The sequence below is a fragment of the Protobothrops mucrosquamatus genome, unplaced genomic scaffold (genome assembly GCF_001527695.2).
Source record: "Protobothrops mucrosquamatus isolate PMUCROS unplaced genomic scaffold, P.Mucros_1.0 scaffold1784, whole genome shotgun sequence".
NCBI classification, from domain to species: Eukaryota; Metazoa; Chordata; class Lepidosauria; order Squamata; family Viperidae; genus Protobothrops; species Protobothrops mucrosquamatus.
In genome coordinates this window covers 234,231-254,649 of record NW_015387922.1, presented here as the reverse complement: position 1 = coordinate 254,649, position 20,419 = coordinate 234,231, and the positions used below count along the sequence as shown (strand labels likewise).

Below are 20,419 nucleotides of genomic sequence, written 5' to 3'. Positions count from 1 at the left end.
TAGTTTGAACCCAATGGCACATTTGTAATGTTAAGAATACATTATGGCCAATTTCCCACAACAGCTGCCATAGTAAGTATGGCAAGGAAAAAAATATCACCCCACTGAATTCTAAATAAGTATTTTGGTAGGCAATCTATGGGGTGGACAGATCTTGTTTTGCTTCTCCAATACTTTCAGTGGAATACAACTAACATCTCCTGTTGAAGCATAATTTATCATGATTAATATTATTGCCATCGATTAATACATAAAAATGTTGGCATACATATTAAGAAAATATTTTCTTACCTAATTTTGCTGAAACAGGAATTCGATTCTTATGCAGTATTAGGCGATTTTTATATGCTTTCTCAAAGGGCAAGTCACATTTTATTTGACGCCTGAAGTTTTCTCTTAGAATTGAACGAATCACTTTGACTATGTTGGTCTTGCTTTCACAGTCACTATAGTTGTGGGAAAAAAACAGTAAGTCAATGCAAAACATTAAGTTACTGCTAAGATTAGCTATCAAGGCCTGGTTCTCTTTATACTGTATATAATGATTCTTTTCTTGCCCAAAGCAACATTTCTGTTCTAGGAAACAAAACTAGACATTGGGCCAGCTGCCCCAGGTTAGCCTTTTGCATATCCCCCCAAATTAGCACTTCTGTTTGGTTCACTTTTGAGAACTCTCTGAATAGCGTCATAAGAATCTTTCATCTGACTTTGATCAAACAGGATAGATGTATATGGGACTCTTACATGAATAAATAGCATAGTATTTACACAGATTAATTTATTAAAATTAATTTATATTATTTAAAGAGGAGAAGAAAGTAGAAATAATCCACTTAGAAATTAGAAATCAAGTTTTGGTTCTACCTGCTGCACAACTGGAAGGTTGTTTCAGGTCTTCCTTCTAATTCTGACTTTGTATGAATCAGTTCCCAAATACTGCTGTTTTCTGTTCCTGTGGGTAGAAAAAAAACTTTCTCACAAACATTTAACGATACCTACAAGTCTCCAGCCAAAGAATTTCACATATGAGAATTTAATTAGGGTTTCAAGTTCATCCAAGAGATCGTGTCAATGGCTTTTTCTTGCAACAAGACTTTTGCCAAAAATATTGTTTTGTTTCATAAATACTTTATCATTGTCTTCCAAAATTCAAAGACAGGATATGGCTTTTCTGCTAAGTGCAGGTAGTCCTGTGTTACAACCATTTGTTCAGCAACCATTCAAAGTTAAGGGGGCATTGAATGAAGAGACTTATGACTAGTCCTCAAAATTGCCAAGCACCGGGATCACGATCACGTGACCAGAGGGGTCCTGGAACAGCCAGAAATTTGAGGATTGTTGATAAGTACCACTTGTTCAGCGTCATCATAATTTAAAACAGTCGCTGAATGAGTAGTGGTTAATGGAGAACTATCTGTATAAGAAGAATTTTGAATTCTTCTTAAGATTAGTTAATTAATTAGTTTCTTAAATTTAGAAGCATGAAACATTTGTGCATGCATGCAGTGAAGCACCGTATTTTGGGGTATTTACCATTTATTCTGTGATTAATTTATAACTGATCAAAGGCAAGAATGAAAAACACACATGCTTTTAGCGTTTCAACAGCTATATTATTTGTTACTAGAAATCATTCATACTTCAAAGCATTGCTTTGACATTATTTTAGGGAGTTCTTTTCACCAATCATTGTTTTATCTACCTGCACTGGAGATTCACACAAACACATTTAGTGGTTGGTCAGAAGAAACAAGGATGGATTGTTATTTAGTTTTAAAGAAAACTTTCCTGTAAAGTAAAGCTGTACTTTTCTTGTCTCCTTTTTGGAACTCTGACCGAGATTCTTTTTAATTCTGCTCACAGGATTCATGTTAATGAAAATTAGAATGTGATGGCTCTCAGCAATCCTTTCCTTTCTCCCTCCGCAGCCCCCCACTGCTGCCTTCCTCCGTGTTTCCAAAAATCACCCAACCCTGTAGGAGGTAGCATGACCATGGGAAATTAGCAGGAAAGAGGAGCAATCAGCAAAGGTTGCCTTTTCTGCTCCATTTGCCATTTCATCACGGACCAGAAGCACCTTACAGTGGAAAAAGCTTTTAGATCAGCAGATGAAGTAAGAATAGGCTTACTACCTAATGTTCAAAAGTATTAAAAGTTCTTTAAACTACAGCGAATTCTTTCAGATTTGGCATTTAAAACTGTATTCCAATGTTATGGTGACCCAGCCTACTTGATACACTGAACTTTTCATCAGTTGCAATATTTATGAAGGAAGCAATGAAAAATTGAACAGAATATATTCATGGTTGACAAACTTTCAAAAGGATAAAAATAGAGACTGTTTAAAAATTATACGTTTGGTAAAATCAAGTCACCTGCTGTATTACCCAGTCGAACCTGAAGAGCAGATAAAGGAATCAGCCAACGAAACTTAAACAAATCCAGATCATTCTGATTGTTACGGACATTACCTGACTTTTAAAAAAAAGTACAAAAAAGAGAGGGCAATTAAAAATATTATCCCCAAAACTCCTTGTTGTTCAATCTAAGAATGTTGCTTTTCACTCTTTATTTTTTTTTAAAATGTGATCAATACTAAACACATTTAAAACATTAAAACAATTTTATACTGTACAGAAAATTTCAAAATCCTAGCTCCTACTTTTTTATGTGTGGTTTCATTTATCCTTGAAAGTGAGCTTTCCATAATATAGAGTGGAAACTTGCCTGATTTGTATTACCCAATTACCAAGAGCACAGCTTATATATGCTTTTGCAAACTGTTTCATGTTCAGCTCGAATAATCATTTTAAATCTGAACGTCTTAGGCTTTTAAAGAGGATTCCTTTATTTTTAGCAAATTATTTCTTCTGATAATTGATGTCTAGAGTATTTATACCCCTAAAATGTGTGCTCTTTTTATTCAGTAACTTTTAATTCCAACTGTATACTTACATACCACTCATGATTTATTAGTAATCTAAATACTTACCAATTTCTTTTTCAATTTGCAGTTCTCTTTATACACTAAGATGACCGCCCGTTTGAAAACTAAGAAAGAGAAGATAGCTTTTATTGATATATTACCATACTTTTCAGTACATGTTAAATTACTTTTTAAAATTCAACAGGAACTGACACTGTATATCACAAATGCCATTTTGATTAGTACTCCACTGTTTGATCAAGATCTTGGGACAAATTCCTGAACCTGCCAGTAACTACATTATTCCTGAGAATATTATCACATACTCTTCAAGCTGCATGTCGAAATAGGATACACACTATGAATAGGATTATGCAAATGCAGTACAGATTAAAATAAAATATTAAAATCAGCTTTAACAGTAAGAATTATGCATGTATGAGAAACGTTGGGTTTTTTTCCCCTGTAATACTAAAAACAAAGTGAGAGCACAAACAACAGTTTTGCCATATGTATAACAACTATCTGCTCTATAACAATATATAAGTGTTCAATATATACTGCATACAATAAATAACATTCAATTGCATAAGACCAACAGAAGGCTTAATAGCTGCTAAGAAAAGCTATGTGACATTCATTCTAATGTTTAGAATTTGCTTTCCACATGACATTGCTAAAAGCATCCATGTTGGTACCTTCCAAATACTATAGCCTATGAGTGGCCACCACAGTGCAACATCACCAAGTCCTGCTGAACAAGTGACAAAAGAAGAAATGCAAAGATCAGATAATGAGAAGGATTCTTTCACTCAGTAAAAGTGTCAGCTGATTTCCACTGTTGGTATGAAGCATTAGTCTGTAGTGGCCCAAGGTAATATTAAGAAACAGCATACTAAAAGGGCCTGGGTGTCCTGCAAAGCCACAGAAGGACTAAAATAGAGTCCTGGTTTGGTATGATAGTTTAGATACAGGACTAGAAAAAAGGAGACCATGAATTCTAGTCCTCCCTTAGGCATGAAATGGAACGAGAGAGGGAGGCCTCACCATTCCCTCTTGCCCTCCAACTCTGCTCTGGGAGATCTTGTAACACTTTTAAAACAGATTTTGACACACAGGAGTACATGAAAGACAGGAAAATTCCCAGGAGTGAATAGATCCATTTGCTTATCCTTGGATTTTATCTAATATGTAACATCTATCTATATTGCTTCTTGAAATGCTTAATAGGCTTACTAAAAGAATAACATTTTGAGAACATCAAAAAACAGATAAGTGACCACGACTGCCAGGGATTTAATTTTGACTCCAAGCAGTCCCTATCACAGAACAAAATTAACTATGTCCATCTAGGTCAGTGGTTCTCAACCTGTGGGTCGGAACCCCATTTGGGGTCGATCGACCATTTCATGGGGGTTGCCAAGCAAGGCTGTCCGCCATTTTTTTTGTCCGCCATTTTTTCCCCTTTTCCTCCTGTGTAGATGCTTTCAGGGGGCGGAACCACACATGTGCGGCGCTCCCGGGCAGGGAAAGTCCTCGACTTACGACCGGTTGGGTAGTCCTCGACTTACGACCGGTTTAGTCCTCGACTTACGACCGGTTGGGGTCGCGGCATTAAAAAGGTTGAGATCCACTGATCTAGGTAGCCCTGCAATTGGAATATCTAAACCCAGCAGTTGATCTATTCTGCATACCTTAGAAATGCAGCAGCTGAAAAAAAATATCCCTTCCATTACTGAACTAATCTTCAGAGTCTAAGGGCACGATAATTAAACCATGTCTACTGCTGCCTTTCTGGCCAATGGGAAAAAGTTAATGGTATTATGAATTCTTATGGTACTTTCCTAAAGCAAGGTCTTACAGGATACTAGACAGCAGGCTTTGGACCAGGCCTAGTCTTCCCCAAATGGCAATGCTTTAATTCTCTGGTGGGATGAAAATTCTCAGAATCACCAATGCACATCTGAGCAAATTAGTGACTGGCTGTGTTAAGCCTATCATACGTATAGATCCAATTTTTTTTGGGGGGGGGGTGTTAATAAAACTGGTATTGTCACTCACCAAATACTGTGAGCTCCAACTCTTTTCTTGTTTTGCTCAACAATGTGAATGGATTCAGCCATGAAACAGTAGAGTGCAAAAGAAGTTCTCCCATGGAAAGTTCTGTGACCTAAAAAAGAAAAAAAAGAGTGAAGATGATTTCCTCAATAGATCAACATTATACCAAAAGTTCACTGCAAAATACCCACTGATTTTAGAAAGAGGCAAATTCACCGTTCCAATGATTTCAAAAAAATGTCAGCAATTAATGTGAAAGGCTTGATAGTGACAGGTATATCATTTTACATACAATTCTACTTTTAAGCAGCAAACTTTGAAGAGGCATTCTTTTTAACATGTCTTGGACTCCAGTTACTGCAGCAACCTGAAATCTTATTGAGTGCAGTGAGATTTACTACTGGAGGGATATGTATATGGATAGGATTGTAGTTTAAAGAATTTGCCTTCAGAACAATGATGGGTGATCTACACTTCATAAGCACTGATTAAAAGCCAGGATGTTATCTGTTTGTATATTTAATGGTACTGTGTAACAAAGATTGCAAGACAGAGAAGATAACAGACAAGGCATTGATCAGCAACTGAACTAAGATGTTGCTATCTCTTTTTTTCCCTGTTGGTAGTTTTAAAGTAAAGATAAAATTGCTCTCAAGTCAAGCTTGGCTCTGATAACAATCCAGACAATTTTCTTGACAGAATAACAAATGTCTGCCATTGCCTTCCTTTCAGGCAATTGTTCTGAACTTCCCTATCTAAACTGAAAAAAAAATCTAATACCTGTCTAAATCCATGTGTAGTTTTATTGTTCTGCCAGAACTAAGACCATGACTATCTGAATAAAACTTAAAAATAGAATTCAGCTTCCTTACCTCTTTCTCTGTTCCACTCTGGTCTGCAACTAGTTGGTCAAACACTGCACCATAATCCTCATAAATCTTTTGCATTTCATTGATATGACTGGCCACCTTTTCCATTGCCTTCAGCGCTTCTGCAATTTTGAAGACAAGACTGTGATTTTGCAGATATTTACATCTAACTTACCTGCCTTAAGATCCCATGCCAATGAAATATAGATGTTACATTATGTCTTGCCCTCATATATGGGGTTTTATAGGATTTCACCCTTCTTAGCAGGGAGAGAACTTTCTATTTTTACATAAAATCCTGTGGTGTTTTTGATTATTTTGACCACCAGGAGGCACCACATTTATCTTTATTGGGACTTGTCAGACATAAGTAGCCAGACCTTATTCTAATTAGGTCAAACCTACCAGGAATTGAATTTGCGGGCCCTCACACATGGATGATTATATACAGAGCATTAGCATTAGGAAATCCAGGTCCTTGCAGTCAATAGTCTGCAGCTTCCCTTAAGGTTTCAGACTACATAGGATATAGTAAAAACAGGAATTCTATCCACCCACCCATCTCCCTGCAAGAGTGGGGGCAGGGCAGGAGGATGTAGTGGGGCGGGGCCAGTTTTTGGGCACTCGGTCTCTAAAATGTCCGCCATCACTGACCTAGGCATTCAGTAGCAAAAAAAAAATATTGCTGACAATACCCAGAACAGCCAAATCTACCCCAGTAGTTCACAGGTCATGGGCAAATTCATTCACTCTGACTAGGTTCATAAATCATCATAAGTCTAATCATAAATAATCATTAGAAGAGACAGCATACAATGAAAGGCTATAATTCGCCAGACCATAGTCTGAGCTGTCAGAGTATCCAGAGATCAATAGTAAATTATCGTAAAGTTCATTCCTTCCATTCTTAAACAGGAACAAAATGGGCTGAAACTTTTAACTCATTTTCCCCTGTGATTTCTCTGAGCAAATTTACTCAAGAATTTCCCAGACTTACCTACACACATCCTTACCTACACATACTTACCTACACACATCCTTACCCTAACCCAAACCCATCTATGGTTTTAATGACTAGTTTCACTACAATAACTGGTAAAAAACAGCTTCACAACCACAATGTTTGATTTCATTTATTGCATTAAGCAAAACCAAAAAGGAGACCCACATCACTGCTTACTGTGCTGTGTGTTCTACAATATGGTGTCACAATAAGTCATTGTTAAATTGTCCAGACTGGAAAAAGTCTAGCCTCCCCTTTGACATACAGCCTGGCCCTCTCTAGAATGGCTGTAAAGAGATTTTGACAGTAGCTTTTTAAAATTAAATCTTAATTAAGCACTTGGATAATGCAACAAGTTGCTTATTAGTCTAAAGCAACTCAATACGTAAGACTCAAAGAAAGCAAGACTCTTAGCTGAGTGTGAAGCTCAAATACAGACACTGAGAAAATTGCATAATAAATTCTCCTTTGGACAGCTCAGTGCTAAATCCATGTCTCCATTTTCAAATACTAATTTAAATATAAACCAAAACTCTTAAATGTTGGGGGGAGTACCTGTGAGATGGTAATGCTCCTCGCTTTCTACGTCAGTCAGAGAGACTAGTTCTTTCAAAAGCAAAGGGTATTTCAGCACTCTCTGAACAGGTTTGATAAGAAAAGACTCCAAGGTGGAAGAATGCTGTTTAGTGGGGTTGCGAGCGTCCAGAAAAGCCTTGAAGGTGTTATCAGTTTTGGCTAAAGGAAAAAAAATGGAACAAAGCAGTTATAGATATTATTAATAATATACAGTTATCTTGCAATAGTTAAAGCCTAACTGCTCTTTATTAAAAAATATTAGGGCAGTTAACAAAATAAGGTCAAGGATGTTAATATAATCCTAAAACCAATAAAGCCAAACAAAACACAACAGACAACTTAAATTAAGACAAACTATCCAACCAAAGTAACAAGACAAATAATGTTAATCTGGCACTGAAAAATATTAAAATTGTCATCGGTCGTAATAGCTTCCCCAAATGAACAGGATTAATCAAAAAGCTCCCTTGGATCTGATGATTTAATTACCACTATAATTTTTTAAAATTTATTGCCAACATCTCATTTCTGGCAGATTAAAGAACATTTAGTTCTGAAGTATCCAATATAATATTTGAAGATACCACTATGTCAGCAGACAACTTTTTTATACTCTCCAAGCTCGTCGCTCCCTGTGACTTTTTATATTAAAAAGAGAGAGATTTTAATAAATAAGGGAGAAACATCAAAACACAATGCCAGATTCCAATATCATTTCCAGGAATGTTCCCGAGTTCCCCAAAGAATGCCAAGAAACTAAAACCCATAGCTGGTTCCAGTCCAGGAGTTTGGATGTTCTACTATTACCAGAAACAACAACAGCAACAGCAACAGCAACAGCAACAGCAACTACTACTACTACTACTACTACTACTACTACTACTACTACTACTATTACTACCACTACCACTACCACTACCACCAGAAACAGGAAGAATATGAGTAAGGACAGTAGAGTGTATTTTGCTAAACTGGGGTGGGAAGGGGTAGGAAAGCATTCTGGTTAATCAGTGCATATTCCCCAAGGTGAATACAGTGGAATTTAAAAGGTTGGAAATAACTGCATTAGTTAGCTAGTCACAGAGAATGGATTTTATACTATTGGAAACCAATGAAGATGTATTACATGAGCAAAGCCAATCCATAGAGACCTCCAATAATACCTGCCAGGCTATTTGATATAACATTAAAAAAAATTCTTATAATTTAAGTTGCTGAATTAAAAGAGAACTGGCATGCTGGAAAGTTGTTGGCTCAACCATATCTATGTTTTCCAAAGACCTTAGTGACTTAATTAGAGCATGCTATTAGTGGGTGCCTGCAACCTAGCATGTTGATTCAATGAAGGAAAGCTTGAAATAATACAGAATAATAGTAAGTCATAGTTGAATGCATCCTCCACATTTTGTCTTCGGGAAAAAAGGGGTCTCCTGAATAAAGTGTCCCCCTATGGCCAATATTTTGTGAGATCACACGCTTTCACAACTCCAAACATGTCTATGAATCCAGAAGTAAACCACTCAATACTTACAGCACTATGTGTATCTTTGCTATTCTACTTGTCTTGATATTTGCATTAAGTAGTACTGTTAGCCTACAATTATTGGGAACTATTCTATTATATTTTTAAACCAACAATAGAAATGAAAATTATTACTTTAGTATTATAGAAAGTCCTCCACATGCAAACATTCTTTTAGTGACCATTCGAAGTTACAATGGTACTAAAAAATGTGATTTGTGACAAGTTCTCACACTTAACAATCATAGCTGCATTCCCATGCTCCATTTATGACTTTCCAGATGGCTTTCAGCAAGCAAAATCAAGGGGGGGGAACCAGATTTGCAAAAAATGTTCGTAAAATTGGGCACAATCCATTTAACAAGCACCTTGCTTAGCGGTGGTCCAAATTGCGATTTTAAGTCGGAGACTATTATTTCTATCTTTCCAGTCTCTGCATGATTCTCCTGTAATCACTGATCAGATCTGCTTAGCTTTGATAAAAATGCTGTGTATCACATGCTTTTGCAGCATGGTTGACCGTGATGCCTTTTCTTCGGACATAACAGATACTAAGTAGCAATTTAAAGTGTTAAAATTACTTATTTCAATGAATAAACAGGAGCAGACTAAAAATTTTAATTTGTAATTTTCCATTTCAATCTATAATTATGCCCTTATAGAAGAGGCTACTATATTTCACCACAATCTGTTCTCCAGAAGAAATGTTGCTTTAAGGAAAAAGCTGAGGTTGCTGTGAATAATGGCCCTATTAGCTGTTTAAGCAGGTTGGTATTATATAGATATAGATATATACAGATATTATGCGCCCACACACCCACACACGCATATATATGCTTACCTTTTAAATAAAAATATATTACACAAGGCCAGTTATACTAATTAAAAACATAATGATTAGTCATATGTAAAAGCTATAATTATCACCATTAATTAAAATACAAAAGTGTCAGCAATTAGTTCCAGAACATATAACCCATCAATGAAGAATTTCTCTAACCACACAGAATATTCTGTCCCACTCTTGCAGGGGGAACACATTACGGAAATGCAAGTTTATTCACAATGGATTTGGCAAAGTAATTTTTTTCTTCAAGGTTCCAGGTTACACATGCTGTTACATTTAAGGTTTTTTTTCCCCCTCTTTTCTTTTTCTTTTAAAAAAAGCCCGTTTTAATGATTAGCATTGGATCTACTCTATTTTCAAGTAAAAAAAAAAAAACCTACCCTAACGCACACATCCCAGCAATTACATAACAAGACAGACAAACAGAGTTATAGTCCTAAGTGTTGTGTTTAGAAACGTCAAAAACAGAGACAGTTTTCAAACCCTTTAGGATTATCAGAAGACCAACTGCAAAATTTAAGAAATGCTTTTCATATGCACATCTTTTAAAAACAACAACAACTGGATTATTTTGCCTCATTTCTATCATACGCTTAGTTAACCTCAGGGAGATAATTACCTCTTTCCAGAACTTTCTGGACTTTGATGTGGTTTGCACAGAACCCACTGTATAATTTGAAGTGATCAGCATAATAGAGGAAAGAGCCTCCCAAGGAGAACAGCAGTTTCTGAAATGAAGTAGGTGAGAAACTTATTATAGGGATGCCTATTATCTTTGCCTTTATCTTGTGGTTAAGAAAAGGCTAACAATACTCTTCAAAAAGTCATTCATTAATTTCATACTACTAAACTTTCAACGTGCAGAGCGACCATGACAAACAATTGGAAGAAACCATTCAAAACCAAGGCAGATGCGATGGAATTTGTCCACATCTCCAGGAGGGAGAGAGGGAGGGAGGGATTTCCAGAGGAGCAAAACACAGAGCAGTTTCGATACTCTTGTGTTGGAGAAAGACAGTTAAGACAGCTCCTCCCTAGTGGTTCCAAGAGTCTATGTTTTATACAGGTAGTCCTCAACTTACGACCACAATTGAGCCCAAAATTTCTGTTGCTAAGCGAGATCGTTTTAAGTGAATTTTGCCCCATTTTACGACCTTTCTTGCAACAGTTGTTAAGTGAATCACTGTGGTTGTTGTAGTAACACGGTTGTTAAGTGAGTCTGGCTTCCCCGTTGATTTTGCTTGTCAGAAGGTTGCAAACGGTGATCACATGGCCCCATAAAACTATGATTCAGTTGCCATTTTGATCACGTGACCAGGGGGATGTTGCAAATGTCATTAGAGTAAAAAACGGTCATAAGTCACTTTCTTCAGTGCCATTGTAACTTTGAACAGTTACTAAATGAACTGTTGTAAATCGAGGACTACCTATAATGTAAGTAGTCTGCTTTAGTTTGGCAAGATTTCTGTCTACAGGTGAGAAAAAAATAAAGAAAATGGCTTAGAAGAGTCTCAATGTTTCTTCCTTGGTTTTTGGACCCTGATAGCTGAATAATAGTAAACAGAAAACTATATGAAATCCATTAAAATAAAGAGGCATTATGAATATTTTTCCTCTATTTTACGCTTTACTTCTACCTTTGTCCTGCTTTGCATTCCTGAAGATTTTTTCATCAAAACTTTTGTAATCCTGATTGATTGTAACTTATGTTACAATTGCTTTTTATTATATAATTGATCTTGCTATTTATGAGTATGAGTATATCTTGTCTTTCTAGTGGTTTCAAGTTAGTGACATGTAATAAACACAAATCAACAGAACAAATTAGGTAATGAATATAAGATTTGCATGAAACAAAAGCAAACAAATATGATGGAAAGTGATTCATTGAAAACATGAATCATTTCAATTATGCCCCTCTGTGACAAGTATTTCTTCTCTTGAATGCAATGCTTGTTTACTACAGGTGTTTAATTCATTGCTAGAATTGGATTAAAAAGAAGCTATGAAAGCAGATGGCAAAACTTGTCATACACCGGAAAAAAACTGATGTGAAGTTAAATGCATTAAAAAAGTGACAAAAGAATATTCTGAATAAAGTTATTTTATTATTCTAGAAATAATAAACAGTTATTTTTATTGCATTATTTTACAGTTCACACTTTTAACAATTAACTACACAAAACTCTTGTGCTAAATGCAAGAATGAGAGAGCAATAGGAATGACAGAAATTAATTCTATCCAGCAGGAAAGTTTAGTAAGAGATCACAAATTTAAAATAATTTATCAGTCGAGGTTTAGATATAAATAGTAGACATGACAGTGGTAACAGAACAAAGGAAAATATTTTAATAATTAAAATTAGGATTCATCCAGAAAACTATAACAGTTTAGGTTTGATGTACAGTGTGTGCACATGCAATCTGATTTATGGATCTGAAAGTAATTTGGGAACTTCCATAATGACCACAAATAGACCACAGTTGAGGCCAGCAATTTAGTAATTAAGCTAAGTATGCTTATGATCTTACTTTGCTTTACAAAGGTTATAAATGCAAGAATTTGTCCTAAAGTTTTTTTTTCATTATATTAATAACTGCAAATAGTTGCTAAATGCAGCAGTCACTAAATAAAGAGTACCTTAACAGGTAATTTTCAAGATTTTATATGATGGACTAATTGATATAATTTTCCTACAGGCTAGATTCTTCTATATCTTAGCTCTACAGAGAGAAGGAATAATAAAAAAAAACCTCACTATGAACCACATCATGATCTATGATCCTATAGACAATGGGAAAATTAGAGAAGGGATTCTAAAGTTAACTATGATAATTTGCAAGTTTGTGCATGAAGAAATAGTTTTCTAATATTGCAAGCAACTTAAAGTCTTTAATCAATCAACAAAAAATGTGCCATCGTCATTTTCAATTCCTAGTGTATTTCCTTATTGAGCAAATACAATTCTTGCTGCTGTTAATACATGTAACATTAAATATACACTTTCTTTATTATATTTCCATGATAGTATACCTAATAAAAATAATTCTGGTTTAAAATCTATATGTTTTCTTAGCATTTCTTCTAGCCAAGTATGTATTTATGTCCATTGGGGGGGGGGCTTTAGGGTATGTCCACCAAAGATGGTAGTATATGCCTGGTTTTTTATTGCACTTCCTACAGTTATTAGACATATTTTTAAACATTTTTGCTAATCTCACAGTTGGTATCATCTATAAAACATTTTATATCAATTTGGTCAGTATTGGAAAAATAAGGAAACACCATCCAAAGAAGAGATAATTAAGAAAATATTGGACTGTGCAGAAATGGATAGGCTTACGCTGAAGATTAAAGAAAAGGAAGACACAGAATATTTTCAAGTATGGGATGTATTTTATCAATGGCTGGAAAAACGGAGTAGAGACAAGGAATTTAATATGTATTGTTAAATAAAACAAATGGACCTGTCACTGGGAGAACAACCAAAGTTGGGGGCAAATTCTACAGACCAGCAAAGACACTTGAGCTTCCACTTGACTATTAGAATATAGGCAAAAGTCAACAACAGCCAAGGGTTTTTTGCTCCATAAACTAAATTTCCTTGATTCTCCTTCATTGTTTCCCTCCACCCTGCAGAAAAGATCTGGAGACGTTTCTGTGAAATGTGAGGGGTTTTAGGGTCAGAAGTAAAATATTAGAGATAAACACAGAGATTCATTTATTTGATATAAACCTCTTCTCACTCATGCTGCTAGTGTGATTGTACAAACTAATTGACTCAGCTAGTCACTTCTGGGATTCTCAAACTGTTTACCTGACCTCAGCAGGGCCTTGGAAATGATATTTTAAAATCTATTCTGTGAGGGGGAAAAATCTTCCTGTAGAACATAAGTGGTTTTTAGTTTTTACGAATTAAAAAAAAAATCTAACTGGAGAAAATATAGAAAAAAGGAAATTAAAGGGGATAATTATCATATTCCAAAAAGTAATAAATTGTATTTACCCGAAACTGAGAAGGGGTTTCAAGTGTGCTAAAATCACAGCAGGAGGAAATTCCATCTTCAAGGGTCTCTAAAAATACCTTCTGAAAATCCAGCATTTCTGGCAAGCTGCCAAATAAAGACTCCATCTGTATGGAAGTAGGGAAAAATAAACATTGAGAAGATAAGACTGTCCAAGAAAAGAATACCTAATGTTTAATTGTGTTAAGCTAAAGATAAACGAAGTGGTACATGACACTGATAAATGCAGAGGAACAAGATAATTTCTGAAACTTCTTAGAAACATTTTTGTTAGGGAGGATGGTCAACTTTTATCACCAAGGCATATAACTAAATGCAGAAAAAAAGAACATGCTTTAAAATGTCTGATACAGTTGAAACGGTCATACCCTCCCTAAGATCAGAGGTGATCTTACCTCATCTTGAGTAAGGAAAGTCTCACTCTGAAGAGGTTCCAAGTATAACTGAAAGAGGCAGCTCAGATCCTAGGGGGACACAAAACGTTATATAAGATTTATGTGTTTTTAAAAACAACCTTTTTCTTAATATGCATATGAGGGTACAATGTAACTGTTAAGAGATAATGTTTTTTCACTTACATTTCGCTGTAACACTTCTAGGGGAAAAAACCTATTTATTGCTTGTTTATTATATACTGTTTTAACTGTCAAAACAATAAGCATATTATAAAAAAGGCTTATTATACTATACTTAGTCTTCCAAAGTACACATTCATCTAATGTGCATATGTATGATATTAGACAGCATTCCCAGGAGGGAATTTTTTTAGAAATACTTAACAAAAGGGGCTAAAGCCAAGACCAGATCTGGTGTTTGTTCTCCAGTTTCATTATGCTACATCTTCTCCCCTCAAATCTTGTTTGCACACATAGTCCTCAACCTATGACTGCAATTGAATCCAAAATCTCTGCTAAGTAAGACAGTTGTGAAGTGAGTTTTGCCCCATTTTATGACCTTTCTTGCCACAGTTGTGAAGTGAATCACTGCAATGATTACGTTACTAACAGGGTTGTTAAGTGAATCTAACTTCCCCATTTACTTTGATTGTGAGAAGGTGGCAAAAGATGATCACTTGACCCCAGGACACTGCAACCATCATAAATATGAGTCAGTTGCCAATCATCCGAATTTAGATCATGGGATCACAGGGAATGCTGCAATGATCATATGTATGAAAAACAGTCATAAGTCACCTTTTTTTGGGTGCCATTGTAACTTGGAATGGTCACTAAACGAATAATTGTAAGTCAAGGACCACCAGTACGTAATTCAGGCTTCCCCAGTTTGTATAACTGTAACTTCTATCATCCCGAAGCTATATATTTGAAGAAGGATTGTATAACATTATGGAAATGTACCTGTGTCTACTATTTCTTTTCTCAAAATACTGGTGATATAACAGGAAGCAATCACAAAAATAAGGGAGGAAATGAACAGTAAAGCATGCCTAATACCTTTACGTAAGATTTCTCTGTGTCTACAAGTTCTTGGATGACCTTCCGGAGTCTGTCTGCATCTGTAAGTTGTCTTGCCAATGGCTTTAGATGGGAAATATCTTTTAATCCTTCCATCCCATTCGCCTGAGTTTCATGGAAATGTGGACACAATGCTGCAATTTCCCTAGTGCTCTGCAGATTGAAAAGAGCAGAGTTTATTGTATTTTTCTTAAAACTGACTCCTCCGTGATGGTTCAGTTGTGGATAGATTTGCAGATAATGGCTAGGATCGCAGCTGAAATCTATAATAGTACATATATTCTAATTTGTTATCTAAGCTCTTCATTCCAAAGAAATAAGATACATATATGCCTGTGCTTTTCTTCCATTCAAGTGTATTCAATTCTTGGAAACTGCCTGGACAAGAGCTTTGAATTTCTGACAGTTGATTCAGAAGAAAATGGCAAAAACCAGGCAAATTCTTAGAAAGTCATTCAACGTAACAAATAGGTAATTTTTGTTAATGGACAGCCATCTACTTCTTTAAAATCATTAATCTAAAACCAATCACTGTGGAATTTGTCTGTGGAACAGATTTTCTAATTAAAAGCCATCTTTCATTTTACATTCATAATGTAACATGAGTGAGATTTCTGCCAAACAGCTCCATAATGCAGAATGGGGAAGGATTTAATAAAAGCTAAAACTAAAGGCAGCCCATTTGTAAGGTGATACTCATTGCTGCAATGTTTTGAAAAGCTATAGAAAAAAAAGGCCAATAGAAAGCATGATAACTAGATGCTATTACTGATGACACTGCCAAGAACAAGCTGTTAAGTGCTCAAAACACCCAATTGGGTAACTACTGCAATGATCACTTATGGATACACAGACTCAGTTTACAACTGTTCACAGGTGTGTGTGTGTGTGTGTGAGGGGGGGAATCCTTAAATTCTTCTCTCTCTTCTTCTTAGATCCTCCTCTCTCTATATATTCCTCATTCTTCTTAGTTTGACTTTGAATTTCATTACACAATGTTTGAAATTCCCCCGGAAAAAGATGACAGAGGGTTCTTGCTTTGTTCTTTTTCCCAAAGCTGAATTCTCACCTCTACTTTTACTTTCTTTGAAGGCAGACACGGTAGCATGACTCCAAAGTCTTCTTCCAGCTTAAGTAAAAATTACCCAGTAGAATCAAGGGGTCTAAGCCCTCATGGCAGAATGTCAGTTTAAGCCAGTAAATGATTTTGCTTGTTCGCATATGTGCCGCTACTGAAATAGATCTTGCCTCCAAGCACTGGGAACACAATGACAGATCCCAAAGATAGCAGGCTGAATTGTCTCCAGGATGGAGTAGTTCTTGGAAATGCACCATATAATAGCTTAGCAATTGCTTTGCCTTGGCAGGCCTTAATCATAGAGGGAACGTACAAATTTCTATTTAAGAAGAAACGGTTGGGAATTGCAGACCCAGGCCTCTAAACAGATTTTGTACAGTCTGAGTCCTCCAGAAGCTCAAAGACTGGAAAACAACATCCAATATCTATGCATCTTAATCTACTTTTTTTTTATGTTCACCAGTCCACAACTTTGCTTTGTTAAACATTTATAGAAAACCATGATTTTTGTCTTGCAACAACTGATGCTAAGAGACAAAGGGCTCTTCTCAGACCTACAGTGGTCAATGAAGCAAAATCCCCCCCCCCCAAAAAAAAAAAAAAAGAAAAAAAAGAAAGAACAGCTGGATCGTCAGAGCGTACCCATGTGGGAAATTGCCTGTTGACCGTTGTTGGAGGATAAAACTGGGGTCAAAGAACAGTTGGACCAACGAATTAATGCAGAATTTAAACAGGAAGCAAATTAATATGTAGCTCTGCTTCATCCCTTGGTTTGAAGACACTGTGCATTGTACACTGAATCCTCAGATAAGTATTTTCATATAGAAGCTGGATTTTATTCTCTGAATAACTTTATTCCCTGAATAAAGAATGCCCTACTTTCTGCATAAGCTGTCCCTTGGAACTTGAAAGGGTGATTTGAAATAGATGAAAGCAGCATAAAGGGTTCTTCAAGATATAGTTCTCAGCTAGATGTTCTAATATTAGGCACTAATAACATGTACAACAACTAACCCTAAATCTAGCCTACTTTTCCATGTCTTCCAACAGAGATACCTTGCATAAAGCTTATAAGTTATACCAGTGATGGCGAACCTTTTAGAGACCGAGTGCCTAAACTGTAACCCAAAACCCACTTATGCATTGTCAGGTGCCGGGTGGGTGTGGCCCATTGGGTGGGCGTGGCTGCGATGGTAACAGCAGACTGGGTGGGACTAAAAAGTTCAATCAATCAATTCCAACTTTGCAAGATCTTTTTTTTTCCCCGAGAAATTGAAATTGACTGATTGATTGAACCTTTTCTTTTTGTACACGGCAGCGGAGGCCTAAAGGGAAAAGGTTTTATAAAACCCAGCTGAAGGCCTAGGACTGGGGCGACGGCGCATGTGCCCACAGAGAGGGCTCTGAGTGCCGCCTCTGGCACCCGTGCCATAGGTTCGCCACCACTGAATTATACTAAGCAGGCTGACAGGTCCATCATTTCACAGGTATGCCCCAACTCTTTTTTAATACAGTGAAACAATCACCAGAAGTCTTTAGAGAATAAGCAGTACACATAAATAGCACTGCGAAAACCAACCCCACCCAATCAATGTTATTTTTTTTTTTAATCAACTCCAGGAGAATCCCCTAAATTGAAATAGAAATATTGCAACACAGCAAATTACTTTTATATATCAAATTCCTCGGCAAGGTTTCCAACTAAAAACCTTGTTAAAATTATAGTACAAACAAAGCCATCAGGTCAGATAATATTACATAAAGCGCTTGATGCCCTGAAGACCCAAAGCAATTTTCAGTGACACTGACACACTATTAAATGATCTGAATGCTAAAGCGTATTATTTTTTTTAAAAAATGACACCGCTCCAGAGCAGAATGCCAGGCCTTTTACACATTCCAGTACCCTATTTATAAAATTGTACATGACCTTTATTTGAATATCCTAGTTATAACTGCATCATAGAAAATTGTATCCAAACTGATAAGTTCAAGCTGGAAAGGGTGTTCCCTTATATTTTGCTGAGTTTTGTCCAAAGGTCTTCGTATAAAACAGTAGATAATTTGGAATTTTTAGAGAAGCCTTTTTGAACCTCCTGCTCTTCACATCTATTAAGACTTTCTTGCAGGGGAATTAAGGAAGTAGATCCAACACATCTCTTGAAAACCAGTTTGAGGAAATAATTTCACATTCAGGTATGTGTTTCTGAACATTACATTAAGTGATGAAGGAAGAAATGCATGGCATTATTTATGTAAAATATATAACTCTAATCTTTTCCCAGGTCCTGTAAAAAAGTACTCTCAATCCACATGATCAGTTGACAGCCCAGGCAGCATAAATAGTAAAAAACATGATTGTGTTTTAATAGCTGAAGCTTTTCTGTATAGGGTGATTTTAACTCTTCAACTCAGCAAAAGACAATCTTCAAGGGCAGGATAAGCAGTAACTAGAAAATAAACTTTTTTTTGCTGTAAGTTATGTGCTGTTCTACAGTAACAACATGTTAATTCTTCAAAATCAGAGCTTTCCATGTGGGTGGAAGCATGGTGTTTTTCAAGGATGTCAGTTCACAGATTCTGCTATAAATTACCAATTGTGTAGTAGGAAAGACATCTCCAATTTTTTTTTAAAAAAAGAGCTATTCGATTAAATTAGTTGGCATTCATATATAATTTGTATACAAAATTCTTCAACAATCCTTAATTAAACCAACCCTCCTTATTTCCGTTTGGTACACTAAAAAAGAAAAAGGAATGCAAAATATATAGCTCTCTCAAGAGATCTTTAAAAAAAGACTCCCACACCATTACACCATGACTGAAAAAGGCTGCTTAGCTCTCAAGTCAACAATACTTTCGTCCTTACTTCTGGCTCCACATTGAAGGAAAAACGGAATTCAACAGATTTAACAACTTCATGAATTGCAAGATGGCCATATGGCAGCTGGCACAAACTCTCAATTAGCAAAATCAAAGCATGGTTAACCATTTGTTTTGAATATTTCAAAGATCATATCTGCTCCTGTAACTTCCCACGTTTGTCAAATTAGAGGAAAAATACTGGTTGTGTTATTCAAGAGGATTTCTCATCAATTAGACCTAAGATAAATAGCTTGTAATGTGCTATGTGAAGTAAATGTACAATAATTAATTGTGATCGGTTAGGTCTTGGTTCATAAGTGATTTACGTTTATTTGATTTCTATAGCCGCCCATCTCAGCAAACGACTCTGAGCAGCTCATAATTCAAAAACTTATATTACAATTAAAATCTTAAAAACAATAAAATTTTAAAATAATAAAAACAGTAAAAGCTATTAACACAATAAAAACATTAAAACATCTAATTTGAATACACACAAAGCAAGACATCTGGCCTGTTAACAATATAGTCAGGAGGCGGGACTCTTGGCGCATATATCGCCCCAGCCTCAGGAACATAGCCAGCCCTTTAAAGCTTTATGGAAGGCTAACAGGTTGGGGCTATTCTAATAGCAAAGGCCATTCCTTTGTGAATCCAAACATAATCTACCTAGGCATCTGCAGGGGAGAAAAAGGAGGCAAACCCTATGGCTTACATCAGGGGTCTTCAAACTTGGCAACTTTAAGACTTGTGGACTTCAACTCCCATAATTCCTCAGCCAGCTGGCTGAGGAATTCTGGAATTTGAAGTCCACAAGTCTTAAAGTTGCCAAGTTTGAAGACCCCTGGCTTACATATTTGTATCTGACATTGCATAGGTATAAAATGCCAAGATTTGTCTTGTGATATCCTAGCACATGTTTTATCATTTCTTCATCATTGTGACTTGTACTAAATATCATGATAAACTGCTTCCCACTGTGGTCACAAACATTTCCAAGGAGGTTTCAGCAACCACACGTAGACTTATTATTTCTGATTCCAGTCAGTACAATCTCTAATATAAAGAAAGTGCCAAGCCATAAATTATGGAATCATGGATATGAATAAATGGGCTGGGGTTATAAATAGTAAATAATATAATGACTAGGCCAACACCAAAATCAACTAATACA

At 36.0% G+C, this 20,419-nt stretch overlaps 1 protein-coding gene across 1 annotated transcript in view; it reads right to left on the bottom strand.

Annotated features, from left to right (window-relative positions):
* TIAM2 (T cell lymphoma invasion and metastasis 2) overlaps window positions 1-20,419 on the bottom strand; it is a 76,149-nt gene that overhangs the window by 2,080 nt on the left and 53,650 nt on the right. The window contains exons 14-24 of the mRNA XM_029285509.1: window positions 15,282-15,455; window positions 14,223-14,291; window positions 13,809-13,934; window positions 10,421-10,529; window positions 7,412-7,591; window positions 5,857-5,975; window positions 4,988-5,096; window positions 2,993-3,051; window positions 2,376-2,475; window positions 865-952; window positions 292-446 (exon numbers count right to left, since the gene is read on the bottom strand). Coding sequence (XP_029141342.1) covers window positions 292-446; window positions 865-952; window positions 2,376-2,475; window positions 2,993-3,051; window positions 4,988-5,096; window positions 5,857-5,975; window positions 7,412-7,591; window positions 10,421-10,529; window positions 13,809-13,934; window positions 14,223-14,291; window positions 15,282-15,455 — 1,288 coding nt within the window. The remainder of the gene's footprint in view (window positions 1-291; window positions 447-864; window positions 953-2,375; window positions 2,476-2,992; window positions 3,052-4,987; window positions 5,097-5,856; window positions 5,976-7,411; window positions 7,592-10,420; window positions 10,530-13,808; window positions 13,935-14,222; window positions 14,292-15,281; window positions 15,456-20,419) is intronic.